Source organism: Balaenoptera physalus, assembly GCF_965194825.1.
Source record: "Balaenoptera physalus genome assembly, chromosome: Y".
Lineage (NCBI taxonomy): Eukaryota > Metazoa > Chordata > Mammalia > Artiodactyla > Balaenopteridae > Balaenoptera > Balaenoptera physalus.
The window spans coordinates 7,819,481-7,833,177 of NC_138904.1; the positions used below are offsets into that span (position 1 = coordinate 7,819,481).

At 35.4% G+C, this 13,697-nt stretch overlaps 1 protein-coding gene across 11 annotated transcripts in view; it reads left to right on the top strand.

Annotated features, from left to right (window-relative positions):
- LOC309653425 (ubiquitin carboxyl-terminal hydrolase 9X-like) overlaps positions 1 to 13,373 on the top strand; it is a 140,734-nt gene extending 127,361 nt beyond the window's left edge. For 7 of the 11 annotated variants that reach the window (XM_082448046.1, XM_082448051.1, XM_082448050.1 and 4 more), the window contains 10 exons: positions 261 to 384; positions 1,150 to 1,375; positions 1,929 to 2,058; positions 5,112 to 5,297; positions 5,712 to 5,932; positions 6,021 to 6,109; positions 9,831 to 9,987; positions 10,142 to 10,354; positions 10,760 to 10,855; positions 11,552 to 13,373. In XM_082448046.1, the coding sequence (XP_082304172.1) occupies positions 261 to 384; positions 1,150 to 1,375; positions 1,929 to 2,058; positions 5,112 to 5,297; positions 5,712 to 5,932; positions 6,021 to 6,109; positions 9,831 to 9,987; positions 10,142 to 10,354; positions 10,760 to 10,855; positions 11,552 to 11,689 (1,580 nt within the window). In that variant the 3' untranslated portion in view covers positions 11,690 to 13,373. Of the gene's footprint in view, positions 1 to 260; positions 385 to 1,149; positions 1,376 to 1,928; positions 2,059 to 5,111; positions 5,298 to 5,711; positions 5,933 to 6,020; positions 6,110 to 9,830; positions 9,988 to 10,141; positions 10,355 to 10,759; positions 10,856 to 11,551 lie in introns of those variants that run through there. The other 4 variants (XM_082448049.1, XM_082448052.1, XM_082448053.1 and 1 more) reach the window with 4 other exon arrangements.
- The last annotated feature ends 324 nt before the right edge of the window (positions 13,374 to 13,697 follow it).

The window sequence follows — 13,697 nt, forward strand, 5'->3', positions numbered from 1 at the left end:
TCAGCATATTCAGTGCCAGTTATTTTAAAGTCATGTATTTAATATACCCATACCTTTGAATAGTCAGTATCTAGAAACATAGAAGAGCTGTTAACTTATGGGAGTTTTCACTAAGCATTAGTTTGAAACATGGATTGGTTAAGTATTAAGGTAAGTGCTGAAGATTACTTTTTGGCTAAGAATTTTTTTAAACATGGAGCTTTTGTTTAAACACATTTAAACAAAAGTGTGTTTGACTGTTCATGTGCTTTTTATTTAAGGACAAGATCACTTGTTGCCTGAAGCAGAAGAAATCACTATGATTAGTATTCAGCTTGCAGCTAGATTCCTCTTTACCACTGGATTTCACACCAAGAAAATAGTTCGTGGCCCTGCCAGTGATTGGTACATGGCTTTGAATTTTATTTACTTTGTACTTAGAGTTCGTATGGTTCATTATTATGTTGCTTTATTTTCCCCTAACTGTGGGAATCTTACTTCAAATTTTAAATATAGGATAAAAATCTTGGTAGTAATGTTGAGAGAAATTGTATTTAAAATGCTTAATTTTAATGTGCCTTTTATTATTCAACTTTTGGCTTCTGTTTCTATTACTTATATTCTATATCTTTACTACATGGATTCATTCTGCTTATGTTTAAAAAGGTAGAGGATTTTTAAATGATTATAGTCTTAAGTTTATAATTGTAAAATATGGAAGACATTTTAATACCTTAATCTAACAACTGTTCTTAGCATCTCTCAGATTAGAAGATGTTAAGGAGTTATCACTGGATCAGAAAGAGTTAATAGATTTGTATCCACCTACATATACAGTTCTCATTTAATTCATTTTGTGACTATGGGACTAGATCAGGTCACAGGGCTGAAGTTTGTATTAAAACCAACTATAATCGGGAATTCCCCCTTGGCCCAGTGGTGAGGATTCCCGCTTTCATTGTCAAGGGCCCAGGTTCAAGTCCTGGTCAGGGAACTAAGATCCCACAAGCCATGTGGCTCAGCCAAAAAACAACAACAACAACAACAACAACTAAGATCATTAATTGCAGAGCTCTTTCCTCTTTATTTGGTTCACAGAAACCTGTTGGTTCATTGTAGCAGTTAAAATGGAGGCACCTAAATGAAAATTCATATATTTTTCTGTTTTAGGTATGATGTACTGTGCATTCTGCTCCGTCACAGCAAGAACGTACGTTTTTGGTTTGCTCATAATGTCCTTTTCAATGTTTCAAATCGTTTCTCTGAATACCTTCTTGAGTGCCCTAGTGCAGAAGTGAGGGGTGCATTTGCAAAACTTATAGTATTTATTGCACATTTTTCTTTGCAAGATGGGCCTTGTCCTTCATCTTTCACATCTCCAGGACCTTCTAGTCAGGTAATCAGAAGCTTTTCTTTAATTATGAAATACTTAAATGTAAATTCTGTTTTCTGCCAGGTGAAATTAGTAAACATATGCATTTGTTTGACATATATACCGTATATGAAATGTTTGCACACATCAGTTGAGTACGTTAAAATTGTTTCACAGTAATGTTTGATTTTTGGGCACTTTAAAATATAAGGAAAATTTTTTCTATTTATTCGGTTACTTGCAGCTGTGTACTAAGTCTTCAGATTGTGTATGTTCAGTTAAGGTTTAATTTTATAATGGCTAAATTTAAATCTTTTGTTAAGTATCATTTTTAGCATAAAACTCCAAGTGGTTTTTATTTTATTATTATTATCTGACACTCAAAAACATTATAAAACATCTGCAATGAAATCTCCCCAAGCTATATATTTCATTTCCCAAAAAACAAATGTGTTTAATAATTTCCTACCTGATACTTCTGCCTAATAACCTCTATGCAAACATACACTTTTAATGCACATAGAAGTATACTTTTCTATATCTTGTTGCTGATGAAATAATAAATTATGATTCACAGGCATGTGATAACTTAAGCTTGAGTGATCACTTACTAAGAGCAGTATTAAATCTCCTGAGAAGGGAAGTTTCGGAACATGGCCGTCATTTACAGCAGTATTTCAATCTGTTTGTAATGTATGCCAATTTAGGTAAGAGTTTTCATATTCTTTTTAATGTGTTGCTTTGTATTTACATAATAAATGATGAAAGCATTTATTGCATTGTTGAGAACTAATCTCTTCTAAAGTAGAAGCAGTTATTCCATACTTATCCTTGAAATCCATTGCAGATTACCTGTATAACTTTTTTTTTCTTTTTTTTTTTCTTTTATCTTTGGCTGCATTGGGTCTTCGTTGCTGCACGCGGGCTTTCTCTAGTTGCGGTGAGCAGGGGCTACTCTTCGTTGTGGTGCGCGGGATTTTCATTGCGGTGGATTCTCTTGTTGTGGAGCATGGGCTCTGGGTGCACGAGCTTCAGTAGTTGTGGCACGTGGGCTCAGTAGTTGTGGCTTGCAGTATTTTTCTTTCTCTGTCTGACTTCACTTAGTATGATGATCTCTAGGTTCATCGATGTTGCTGCAAATGACATTATTTCATTTTTTATGGCTGAGTATTATTCCATTGTATACATGTAGCATATCTTCTTTATCCATTCCTCTGCCGATGGACATCTGTGTTGTTTCTGTAGCTTGGCTATTGTAAATAGAGCTGTTATGAACACTGGGTTGCATGTATCTTTTCGCATTATGGTTTTCTCCAGATACATGCCCAAGGGTGGGATTGCTGGATCATATGGTATTTCTATTTTTAGTTTTCTAAGGAACCTCCAAACTTTTCCATAGTGGTTGCAGCAGTCTACATTCCCAACAGTGTAGGAGGGTTCCCTTTCCTCCACATTCTTGCCAGCATTTGTTATTTGCTATCTTTCTGTCAATAGCCATCCTGACAGGTGTGAGGTGATATCTGATTGTGGTTTTAATTTGCATTTCCCTGATGATTAGCAATGTTGAGCATCTTTTCCTGTGGCCTTTCGGCATCCTGAATGTCCCTTTGGAAAAATGTGTATTCAATTCTGTCCATTTTTGAATCGAGCTGTTTTTTAGATGTTGAGTTGTATTAACTATTTGTATATGTTGGATATTAACCCCTTATTGGTCACATTATTTGCAAATATTTTCTCCCATTCAGGAGGTTGTCTTTGTTTTGTGGATGATTTCCTTTGCTGTGCAAAAGCTTTTGAATTTAACTAGGTTCTATTAGTTTATTCTTGCTTTTATTGCCTTTGTTTTAAGGAGACTGATCCAAAAGAATTTTGGTATGATTTATGTCAGAATGTTCTGCCTTCGTTTCCTCTAGCAGTTTTGTAATATCCAGTCTTGCATTTAGGCCTTTAATCTATTTTCAGTTTATTTTTGTATAATGGTTTTAAAGAGTGTCCTAATTTCATTCTTCTCTGTGTAGCTGTCCAGTTTTCCCAGCACCACTTATTGAAGAGGCTGTTAAAAAGAGAGTAAAGTTGTTGGAGAAAGTGTTGCAAGGAATTTGTAAACAGAGTGAATGGTAGATGCAAAGACTTGGCATTACATGACTTGGCTCAGTGGACAATATGAATGTTTTTCTGTGTGACATGATCTGGTGAAAGATATGAGATAGGTGATGGACCTGCTCTTTTTGCAGGTCTTGTGCAGGCACGGAGAGCCATTATAACATTATTAGCGAGGTTTACCTTAGAAAGATTACACTTGCTATAGTGTAGAATGGATTACAGTTGTACAAGACTAGAGATTGTAGTATAATCTATAGACAGATATCATTATTGCCTTATGTTATGGAGTGGGCAATAAGGAAGATAACACTTGAAAGATTTAGGAGTTTTTATGAGAGAATCAGTAGACCTTGGTGATTGGATATTTGAATGAATGGAGCAGGGAAAAGACATATGTCCAAGGTGTGACTTGAGGAACTAAGAGAACTGTGTTGCCATTTACTGAGAGGAAACCTAGGAATAGGAACCTATCTGGGCAGATTAAATTTTAAAAGTATGTTGTACACCTTAGCAAAGAACTCCAATAAACAGTGAGATACATACATCCAAAATTTGGAGTCATCTATATGAATGAGTATAGATTCTATAATGACTATATATTTAGTCACAGGAAAGTAAGCAGTATTAAGAGATAGTGTAGAATGAGAACTTTGGGGAAAAACATCTTCTAAGAGCTAGAAGAAAAGAATCCACAGTTAAGAGTAAGAAATAGAAAAGGGAGGAAATAAGAAAGGACGGACAGAAGGAGGGAGGGAATAGAAAATGGAAGAGACAGAACCCCAAGTAAAAGATTCAAGAACAAGGAAATAGTTAAATTTGAGAACTGTTTTTTAGCTTCAAACCAAGTTTGGGAGAGAAACTAAATGAGAATGAGGAATGGGAAAATTAGAAAACAAGCAACAGGAAATTTAGGCTTTTTTCCCCCCCCAAATTTTTCTCTAGAGAGGGGAAAAAGAGAAGATGGTAGGTTACCAAAAAACCTTGTTTCTCATTTAGCATAGTTTCTGTCTTTGTCATCTTCCCTTATTTTGTTGAGAGACAGTATCTAGGCTCCTCAGGTCTCTCTAGGCCCTACAAAGTGTGCTTTTCTCTAGGGCTTAGTATAATTGGAATGCCAGAGTCATGATCAGTACTTCACAGTTAGAATAATTAAATTTACCTTAACTAGGAACTTCCCTGGTGGTGCAGTGGTTAAGAATCCACCTGCCAATGCAGGGTTCAAGCCCTGGTCTAGGAAGATCCCACATGCTGCAGAGCAACTAAGCCTGTGAGCCACAACTACTGAGCCTGCATGCCACGACTACTGAAGCCCACACGCCTAGAGCCCGCGCTCCGCAACAAGAGAAACCACTGCAATGAGAAGCCCGCGCACCACAACCAAGTGTAGCCCCCACTGTCCGCAGGTAGAGAAAGCCTACATGCAGCAACAAAGACCCAATGCAGCCAAAAATAAATACATTTGTTTTTAATTTACTTTAACTAAATCAACGTATTTTTTGTTTTATCTGTATTTGTGCAGTCTAATCAAAGGAGATGAGCTTTAATCATAAAAATTGTAGGCAGCTATACATAGTTACTTTTTTATTAAAGCAGAACCTGCCATTCTTACTATTTTTGCTTGTTTTTCCTGAACATAACTCTCGTCCCTTTTTTACAGGTGTGGCAGAAAAGACACAGCTTCTGAAATTGAGTGTACCTGCTACCTTTATGCTTGTGTCTTTAGATGAAGGTCCAGGTCCTCCAATCAAATATCAGTATGCTGAATTAGGCAAGTTATACTCGGTAGTGTCTCAGCTGATCCGCTGTTGCAATGTCTCATCAAGAATGCAGTCTTCAATCAGTGGTAAAGTAGAATGTTCCATTATTTATAGTACTTTAAAAGTAATGCTAGCCTTCTGTGGTACTAAATTAAAATTCTTACATTTATATAAATGAAGTAAAAGACTATATGCTTTATTATATTTTTAAACCGTTTGCTTTTTTACATGTTTACAAGAGACCTTTTTCAAAATTTACCACCTACTGTGATAAATCCCTTATTTATGAAATGGTGTAAGAATTTTAACTTTATTTATTTTTTGTCTTCAGTGTCAGCATTTATATTTATGCATCTTATCTTAGTATATCTGATCATTTTAATGAATTTTTTATTGTGTTTAGGACACTTAATTTATAATTTTGTTTTTAATAAAAAATTTAATATTGCAGTTTTGCAAAGAAGTGTATTGGCTTTTCATTGATGACAAATCTATTCTAGGTAATCCCCCTCTTCCCAGTCCTTTTGGTGACCCTAATTTATCGCAGCCTATAATGCCAATTCAGCAGAATGTGGCAGACATTTTATTTGTGAAAACAAGTTATGTGAAGAAAATTATTGAAGACTGCAGTAACTCAGAGGAAACCATCAAATTGCTTCGTTTTTGCTGTTGGGAGAATCCTCAGTTCTCTTCTACTGTCCTCAGTGAACTTCTCTGGCAGGTTAAAGGAAAATAAACATTCATATGTCTGTAATTTGATTAATTATTCCTTTAAATAAGAAATTCAGTTATGTTTTACCTGTCTTTAGGTTGCGTATTCATACACCTATGAACTTCGGCCATATTTGGATCTACTTCTGCAGATTTTACTAATAGAGGATTCTTGGCAGACTCACAGGTAGATACACTTTTTGCTACCAGAATAATTACATTTTTCTACGTTCTAGAAATAACTGAAATTTTTAGTAGCTGAATATATTTTTACTTCTTGAATCTCTATTAAATGCTTAATCTTAAAAATATATAACATAACAAAATGAATGTTTTCCCTATCACAGTTTTATTTCATTTTTATTTTTTCTTAAAACTGCAGTTCCATACTTATTACTAGTCTTTTTCCTTGTACTTAACATTTTTCACTTTTTTTAACTTAAGAAGACTAACGTAGGCTTTTGATAAGTTTTTAAGTTCCATTAATAGTAATTTAGGACTATATATGCTTGTTTTTTAATTCATTACACTAAGTAACATTTAGGTATTTAACAATAATCCTTAGTCTGTTAGAAGTTTTATTAGTATATGAAGAGTCAACAGTAACTTGTTTGAACTAAGGTTATCCTACCTACCTGCAGACCTTCAGAGTTCTTCCCAAAATTCTGCTGTGTTCTTTGCAGTAAAACTCAGCCTAAGAATACTGATACAGAATTAGTTGCCCAAATCTACCACTTGACCCTCACTTTTCTCCCCACAGGGACTTATATGTATACATATTGCCACCTATTAGTCATTCTAATAAGCAAAAGAAAAATCTGAAAATGACCTTAAGAATTTTGTGCACTCTGTAACATCTTTGGTCATGGTAGTGCAGTTTTCCTAGTAACTTTGTTAATGTGCTGTGAACGATTGACAAGTTGAGTATGTAGCGTGCATGATATTAAATTGTGAATTAGTGGGACTTAAGATATAACAGCATGTCAGTATTTCTAGATACTGGGGACTTCCTGGTGGCGCAGTCATTAAGAATCCACCTGCCAGTGCAGAGGACACGGGTTCCATCCCTGGTCTGGGAAGATCCCACATGCTGCAAAGGAACTAAGCCCTTGCACCACAACTACTGAGCCTGTGCTCTAGAGCCCGCGTGCCACAACTACTAAAGCCCGCACACCTAGATCCATTCTCCACAACAAAAGAAGCCACCGTAGTGAGAAGCCCACGCACTGCAAGAAAAAGAAGCCCCAGCTCACTGCAACTAGAAAAGCCCGCATGCAGCAATGAAGACCCAATGCACACAAAAATTAATTAATTAATTAATTTTTATAATATGAAGCTATTGGTACTTGATATTCTGTTAAGGAAAATTTGCCTCCAAATTTTAAGCCGTAAGGTCACTGGAATAACTGTTAAAAGAATCACAACTACATGAGTTTTTAGATTTTTGGTACATAATGTTAGAAGAATTGTGTACAAATGGAAATGTCTGTGTATTGATCCTCAGAATAACCAGTAAAATCTTAATTTTTAAATAAATAGAAATGAAAAAATTTAAATGACTTTAAGTTTTTAATAAATTTGTAGAACACAGTGTTTAATGATAAATCACTTTAATCAGGTATTTAAGAGGGACAGGAAATACATTAGACTTCTTAAATTAATATTTTCAGATTCTCAACTAATTTAGCATCTTAAATTTCCAGCAAATCAAAATCAATGTTTTCAAAATAGTGTTAACCAGAAACAAATTACCATGAAACAAAAATGTTACAACCTGTATTCATTTATTTAGTACCTATTTCAATATCTTGACAGAATTGGATACTTCTAGAGTCTATTTTAATAGGATCTAATTTTTACTCATTAATTTTTCTAAAGAACTTAAGCATATGTTATTTACTATGTGACTTTTTTTTAAATTCATTATTTTTGGCTGCATTGGGTCTTTGTTGCTGCGCGTGGGCGCTTCTCTAGTTGCAGTGAGCAGGAGCTACTCTTCATTGCAGTGCGCAGGCTTCTCATTGAGGTGGCTTTTCTCATTGCGGAGCATGGGCTCTAGGGCACGCAGGCTTCAGTAGTTTTGGCACCCGGGCTCAGTAGTCGTGGTGCACAGGCTTAGTTGCTCTGCAGCATGTGGTATCTTCCTGGACCAGGGCTCAAACCCGTGTCGCCTGCATTGGCAGGCGGATTCTTTTTTTTTTAAATTTTTATTTATTATTTATTTATTATGTTTATTTTTGGCTGTGTTGGGTCTTCGTTTCTGTGTGAGGGCTTTCTCCAGTTGCGGCGAGTGGGGGCCACTCTTCATCGCGGTGCGCGGGCCTCTCACTATCACGGCCTCTCTTGTTGCGGAGCAGAGGCTCCAGACGCTCAGGCTCAGTAGTTGTGGCTCACGGGCCCAGTTGCTCCGCGGCATGTGGGATCTTCCCAAGCTAGGGCTCAAACCCGTGTCCCCTGCATTGGCAGGCAGATTCTCAACCACTGCGCCACCAGGGAAGCCCTGGCAGGCGGATTCTTAACCACTGAGCCACCAGGGAAGTCCCGTGTGACTTCTTACAGATGCTTTAAACTCATCAGTCTCATCCTAGCCTTGTAGTTTCACTCAAGGAAGTGATAATAGTAAAGGTATAAATATTGGATTAATGTGCACAATAGTGAGTTTTTGTGAACAAACTAGTATGGGATTGTTATTAGCTTAAATGTGAAGTGTTTTGTAAAATGACCATTTGGTTTATTCAATAAACAGTACTTAAGAGATATTTACAAAGTGTCTACTTTGTGCCAAGCACTGTCATTGGCAACAGAACAAAGCCGGCAAAAACAATATTGATTATAATGGCTTAAAAAAGTAGTTGATATTAATGGTGATGTGGCAGAAATACTGAGTATCACTTTGTTATCAATTAAAAACTAAAGAATAAAAATAGAATATATACTACAATAATACAAGTGTTTCTAGCTAAACATGCCTATGCATGTTATTTTTTTTTTGTCTGAAATGATTAGACTTCGAAAAATTACTCAGATGTCTGTGGAGGTCCAGTGGTTAAGACTCCACGCTTCCAATGCTAGGGGGTGCGGATTCAGTCCCTGGTTGGTTGGGGAACTATGATCCCACATGCTGAGCGTGACGGCCAAAAAAAAAGAAAAATTACTGAAATATTTTCCAAACAAGATTTATATGAATGTATGTACTGCAAAATAGAAACATGTAAACAAAAGAAAAAGCCCTGCTTTTGGTTTGGAATATAATGATATTCTATTAAGTGAAACAAATGGTACGCAAGAGAATTTTTTCTAGATACTTCATGTTCAGCTACTGATACTACAGAAGGCACAATTTTACCCATAAATTTAATTGGCTACTAAGGAGAACAGGACTCCATTGGCTATATAAAATGTTATGTTGAGGTTTGGCTAGAGCTGAAATGAAACTAGTTTCATAGAAATGAAACTAGTTTCATAGAAACTAGACTTTACACTCTGAAGTGCAGTCTTGAAGTAATGGTCTAATAACTACAAGTAAATATGTTCTCAACTGAGGCATTCATGAAGACATAGTTTATAGTTAATTTTAATGAGAACAATTTAGTATTGGTATCCTTAATTGTTCATTTAAATTACAATATAGCGAAATTATTTCGGATTGATAATAATTTCATAGGACTTCAGACTCTTGAGTCAGACTTAGCTCCCCAGCTTGCTAGCTATGTGACATTAGTTGTTTGACTTCTGTACTTGTTTTCTCATCCATGGAGTGGGTTTACTAATGGTACCTTCTTAGTAATTTAACTGTAGATTTAAATAGATCAGATAATTACATCAAAATGTGTATTGAATGGCATTCAGTAGGCTCCAGAATGTTAGCTAAGAGATACCGCAAATTTATGTATCTGGTTCTTTTCTAGAATTCATAATGCACTTAAAGGAATTCCAGATGATCGAGATGGGTTGTTCGATACTATCCAGCGCTCTAAGAATCACTATCAAAAAAGAGCATACCAGTGTATAAAATGTATGGTAGCTCTCTTTAGCAGTTGTCCAGTTGCTTACCAAATATTACAGGTGAGAATTTTTTCTTATAATTTTGTAACAGTCTGAATCATAATAAGGGGTGCTTTGTTAAGAAAAGAATCATGAAAGTTTGGAGTCAGCATTTTAACCTAACATTAAAAATTATTCCAGATTCTTTCATAAACAATTTTATTTTCTTTTCAAGGGTAATGGAGATCTTAAAAGAAAGTGGACCTGGGCAGTGGAATGGCTTGGAGATGAACTTGAAAGAAGACCATACACTGGCAATCCTCAATACACTTATAATAATTGGTCTCCTCCAGTGCAAAGCAATGAAACATCAAATGGTTATTTCTTAGAGAGATCACATAGTGCTAGGATGACACTGGCAAAAGCTTGTGAACTCTGTCCAGAAGAGGTAAAAAAAGCCACCAATGGGCAGCAGATAAAAATGGAAGAAAGAGAAGTAATATTTTATAGGCCAGTGTTTATTGTTTAAAAAAATTTACCGTGCAGTAAATTTGTCATGCAGTTTTATTGGCTTTAATGTTTAGTGTTGGTTGTTCTCAAGTAATCAAAGAAGCTTGCTGACTCCTTTGTTAGAGTTAATTTGGAGAAATTTTTGTGAGATTGTCTGAAACTCACATATCTAGGTGAATCAAACTTTTTCTCTAATTGTGAATTATTTTATCTGCAGTAAATGAAAAAAATGTTAAACAGGTCAGCTTTGCAGATCTAATAAAATTTATTCCTAAAGATTAAAAATAAATTTAAAGTTGCTTTATAATCACATTCTTAATCTCTTTAAATATTTTAATATTAGGAGCCAGATGACCAAGATGCCCCAGATGAGCATGAGTCATCTCCGCCAGAAGATGCCCCATTATATCCTCATTCATCTGGATCTCACTATCAACAGGTAAACAGGAGTTTGCTTGTTTTCATTATCCCCCAAATTTTTGTGCTTTACTTAAAAATTATTTACTTATTTTTCTTACATATTTTGTAACTTACTACCTGTGACTGTAAAGTATTAAAGGAACTATTTAGAGTAACTTTGACAAGAAGAAGAGTGGTTGGAGTGGGGTCATGTAATAGCATGTTTCGACTAACCCAGTAGTATTTTCTTTCTCTACTAGGTAGCCCTCTTGTACTAAAAGCTGTAGTATTTAATAGAAATGTGTGATAAACACATCAACGTAAAATTAATAACTATTGTAATATATTAAGAATGGAAGTGTCTTGGTTACTTCTGTGCAATGTTTAGTTGCAATAAGAATGTCTTTTAAAATTAACAGTTTGATTGACTTCAGTAGATGGAAAGAAAGAATGATAACTGATGAAAGTGTTTTATCTTTTAACTTTCATTCAAAAACAAGTTTCTGGAAAGATTGTCCTGAATTAAACCATAAACGAGACTAATTCAGATCTTTTAAGGCAGTGGTTCCGAAATTTAACATCCCTCAGATCACCTGAAGGCACTTGTTAAAATCAGAGATTGCTGAGTCCCACCCCAAGGAAAAAAGACCCATATCTACTTTTAAACAGACTTTACACCATGATTTTTCATTTTAATTTGAAAAGTCTGACATGCTGATCTGTTTCACCTTCTCAGAATAATCACGTGCATGGACAGCCGTATACAGGGCCAGCAGCACATCACTTGAACAACCATCAGAAAACTAGCCAACGACCACAAGAAAATTATGAAGGCAATGAAGAAGTATCCTCATCTCAAATGAAGGATCAGTGAAATTTGCATAATTAACTGGTTCCTTTAAGACCAGGCACTTAGGCCTTACAGTCCAAACTTCTATATTTGGCTAGTATTTAAAACTAGGGAAATTGTTCATCATGGAGTGGAGAGTTGATTCATTGTCTCATCTGCAGAAATTTGCTGTCAGTATGTGAGCCACCTGCAGGAGAAAGTGTATAATGTTTTGTAATAAATGGCTGATAGCAATATGTAAATGGCAGAGGTGTATATAATATATTAATATTTGTTAATTCTTAGGCAAGAAAATTTTTTTGATGAGTGCAGAGTTCTACAAAAAAATAGTTTTTTCTGTTTGCTGCATTTGGCAACCAGTATTTGCAGCTTTGTGGCAATTGGATCAAATCCTCTACCAAAATGAAGAAAAAAGGTAACATTGAAAGAGGCCATTCATATCAATCACACCAGTAGTTTTTGTTAACTCTTAGTTACTGGAGCCATGTAAGACTTTGAATTACATGGATGATAATCTGAAAATTGATGATGTAATAACACTGTTCTGCATATTACCTTTTTATTCTGGTAATACATTAATCACTTTACAGCTGTAGTAATGCTATATAACATTTAGCTTGGCTTCACACTAAGTGTAGCCAGTGAGGACAAATTTACCTCAATGACAGCAGTTTCCTCAAAGTGACAGCTGTATTGCCCAGAGCTTTTATTTCTTATACCAAGAATAAATAAAACAAGGGGAGATGTGACAAACAGTTTTTGGTTACATATATTTTCTTCATATTTAATGTTTGACAGTTCAGTCTCTTTGGTGGTATACAGAATGTGAAAATATTGATAATAGGAATTTTAAAATATTAAAACAAATACGCAAAATTTTGCCATGCCAGAATGTGGGGAGCGTAAAAGAAGACTGTATTTGGTGCGTTTGTTTTGTTTTTTGATATATAATTTTGCTTCAACTGCAGCCTGATGAAGTGGACATCATCAGGGTCCCACAGTAGTTTGAAATACCATTGTACCAACATGTCTGGATGCTTTTCTAGTCAGTCACTATTTTACTTGAGAGCAAAATTATCCCAGTTTCTTTTCCATTCCAAAACTCTTATTGTTGTGAGTTTAATTAAATAATAAATTTCAAGTTAGTTAATATAATTCTGAAGTACTATTTTAGAATAAAAATTTGTTTCAGAATTCCAGGAAACTTGTGAGTAAATATTATATTAAAAAATAATTGGTGGGGCTTCCCTGGTGGCGCAGTGGTTGAGAGTCTGCCTGCCAATGCAGGGGACACGGGTTCGAGCCCTGGTCTGGGAAGATCCCACATGCCGCGGAGCGGCTGGGCCCGTGAGCCACAACTACTGAGCCTGAGCGTCTGGAGCCTCTGCCCCGCAGCAGGAGAGGCCGCGATAGTGAGAGGCCCGCGTGCCGCGATGAAGAGTGGCCCCCACTCGCCGCAACTGGAGAAAGCCCTCGCACAGAAACGAAGACCCAACACAGCCAAAAATAAACATAATAAATAAATAATAAATAAAATTTTAAAAAAAAATTGGTAACTTTTGAATGTGTGTAATATTTTGGAACCTATCTAAAAACCAAATATCCCTGCAAACAAATACAGCCCATCCAATACTATTTAAATATATTGCTGTTTTGTTTTATAGAAATTATTTTGCTGAATTCACACAAACAGAATTTGATTTAAGAAGACTTTTGTCCTGTGTTGTGTTTTTGTTTCTTGTTCCTCTTTTGTTTTCTTTTTACAGACTGCAATAAAATTAATTTTTTGTATAGCATGCCTTGACATGCACTGAATTCAACAGTTCAGACACGTTGAGTTTTTGTGTTGAAAATGATTTGCTTTTTGCCATTTACCATACAGGAATTACAGAAAAGAAAAACAATTAAGTATTGTTAATTTTTAAATTTCCTAAAGTAAGTAGTCTTGTGATTTGGGCATATTTCTGTGGTCAGTCCTTGTTACTTACAGTAGTTATGTTAGAAAGAGTTGCCATGAGCACTGAGTTAAATG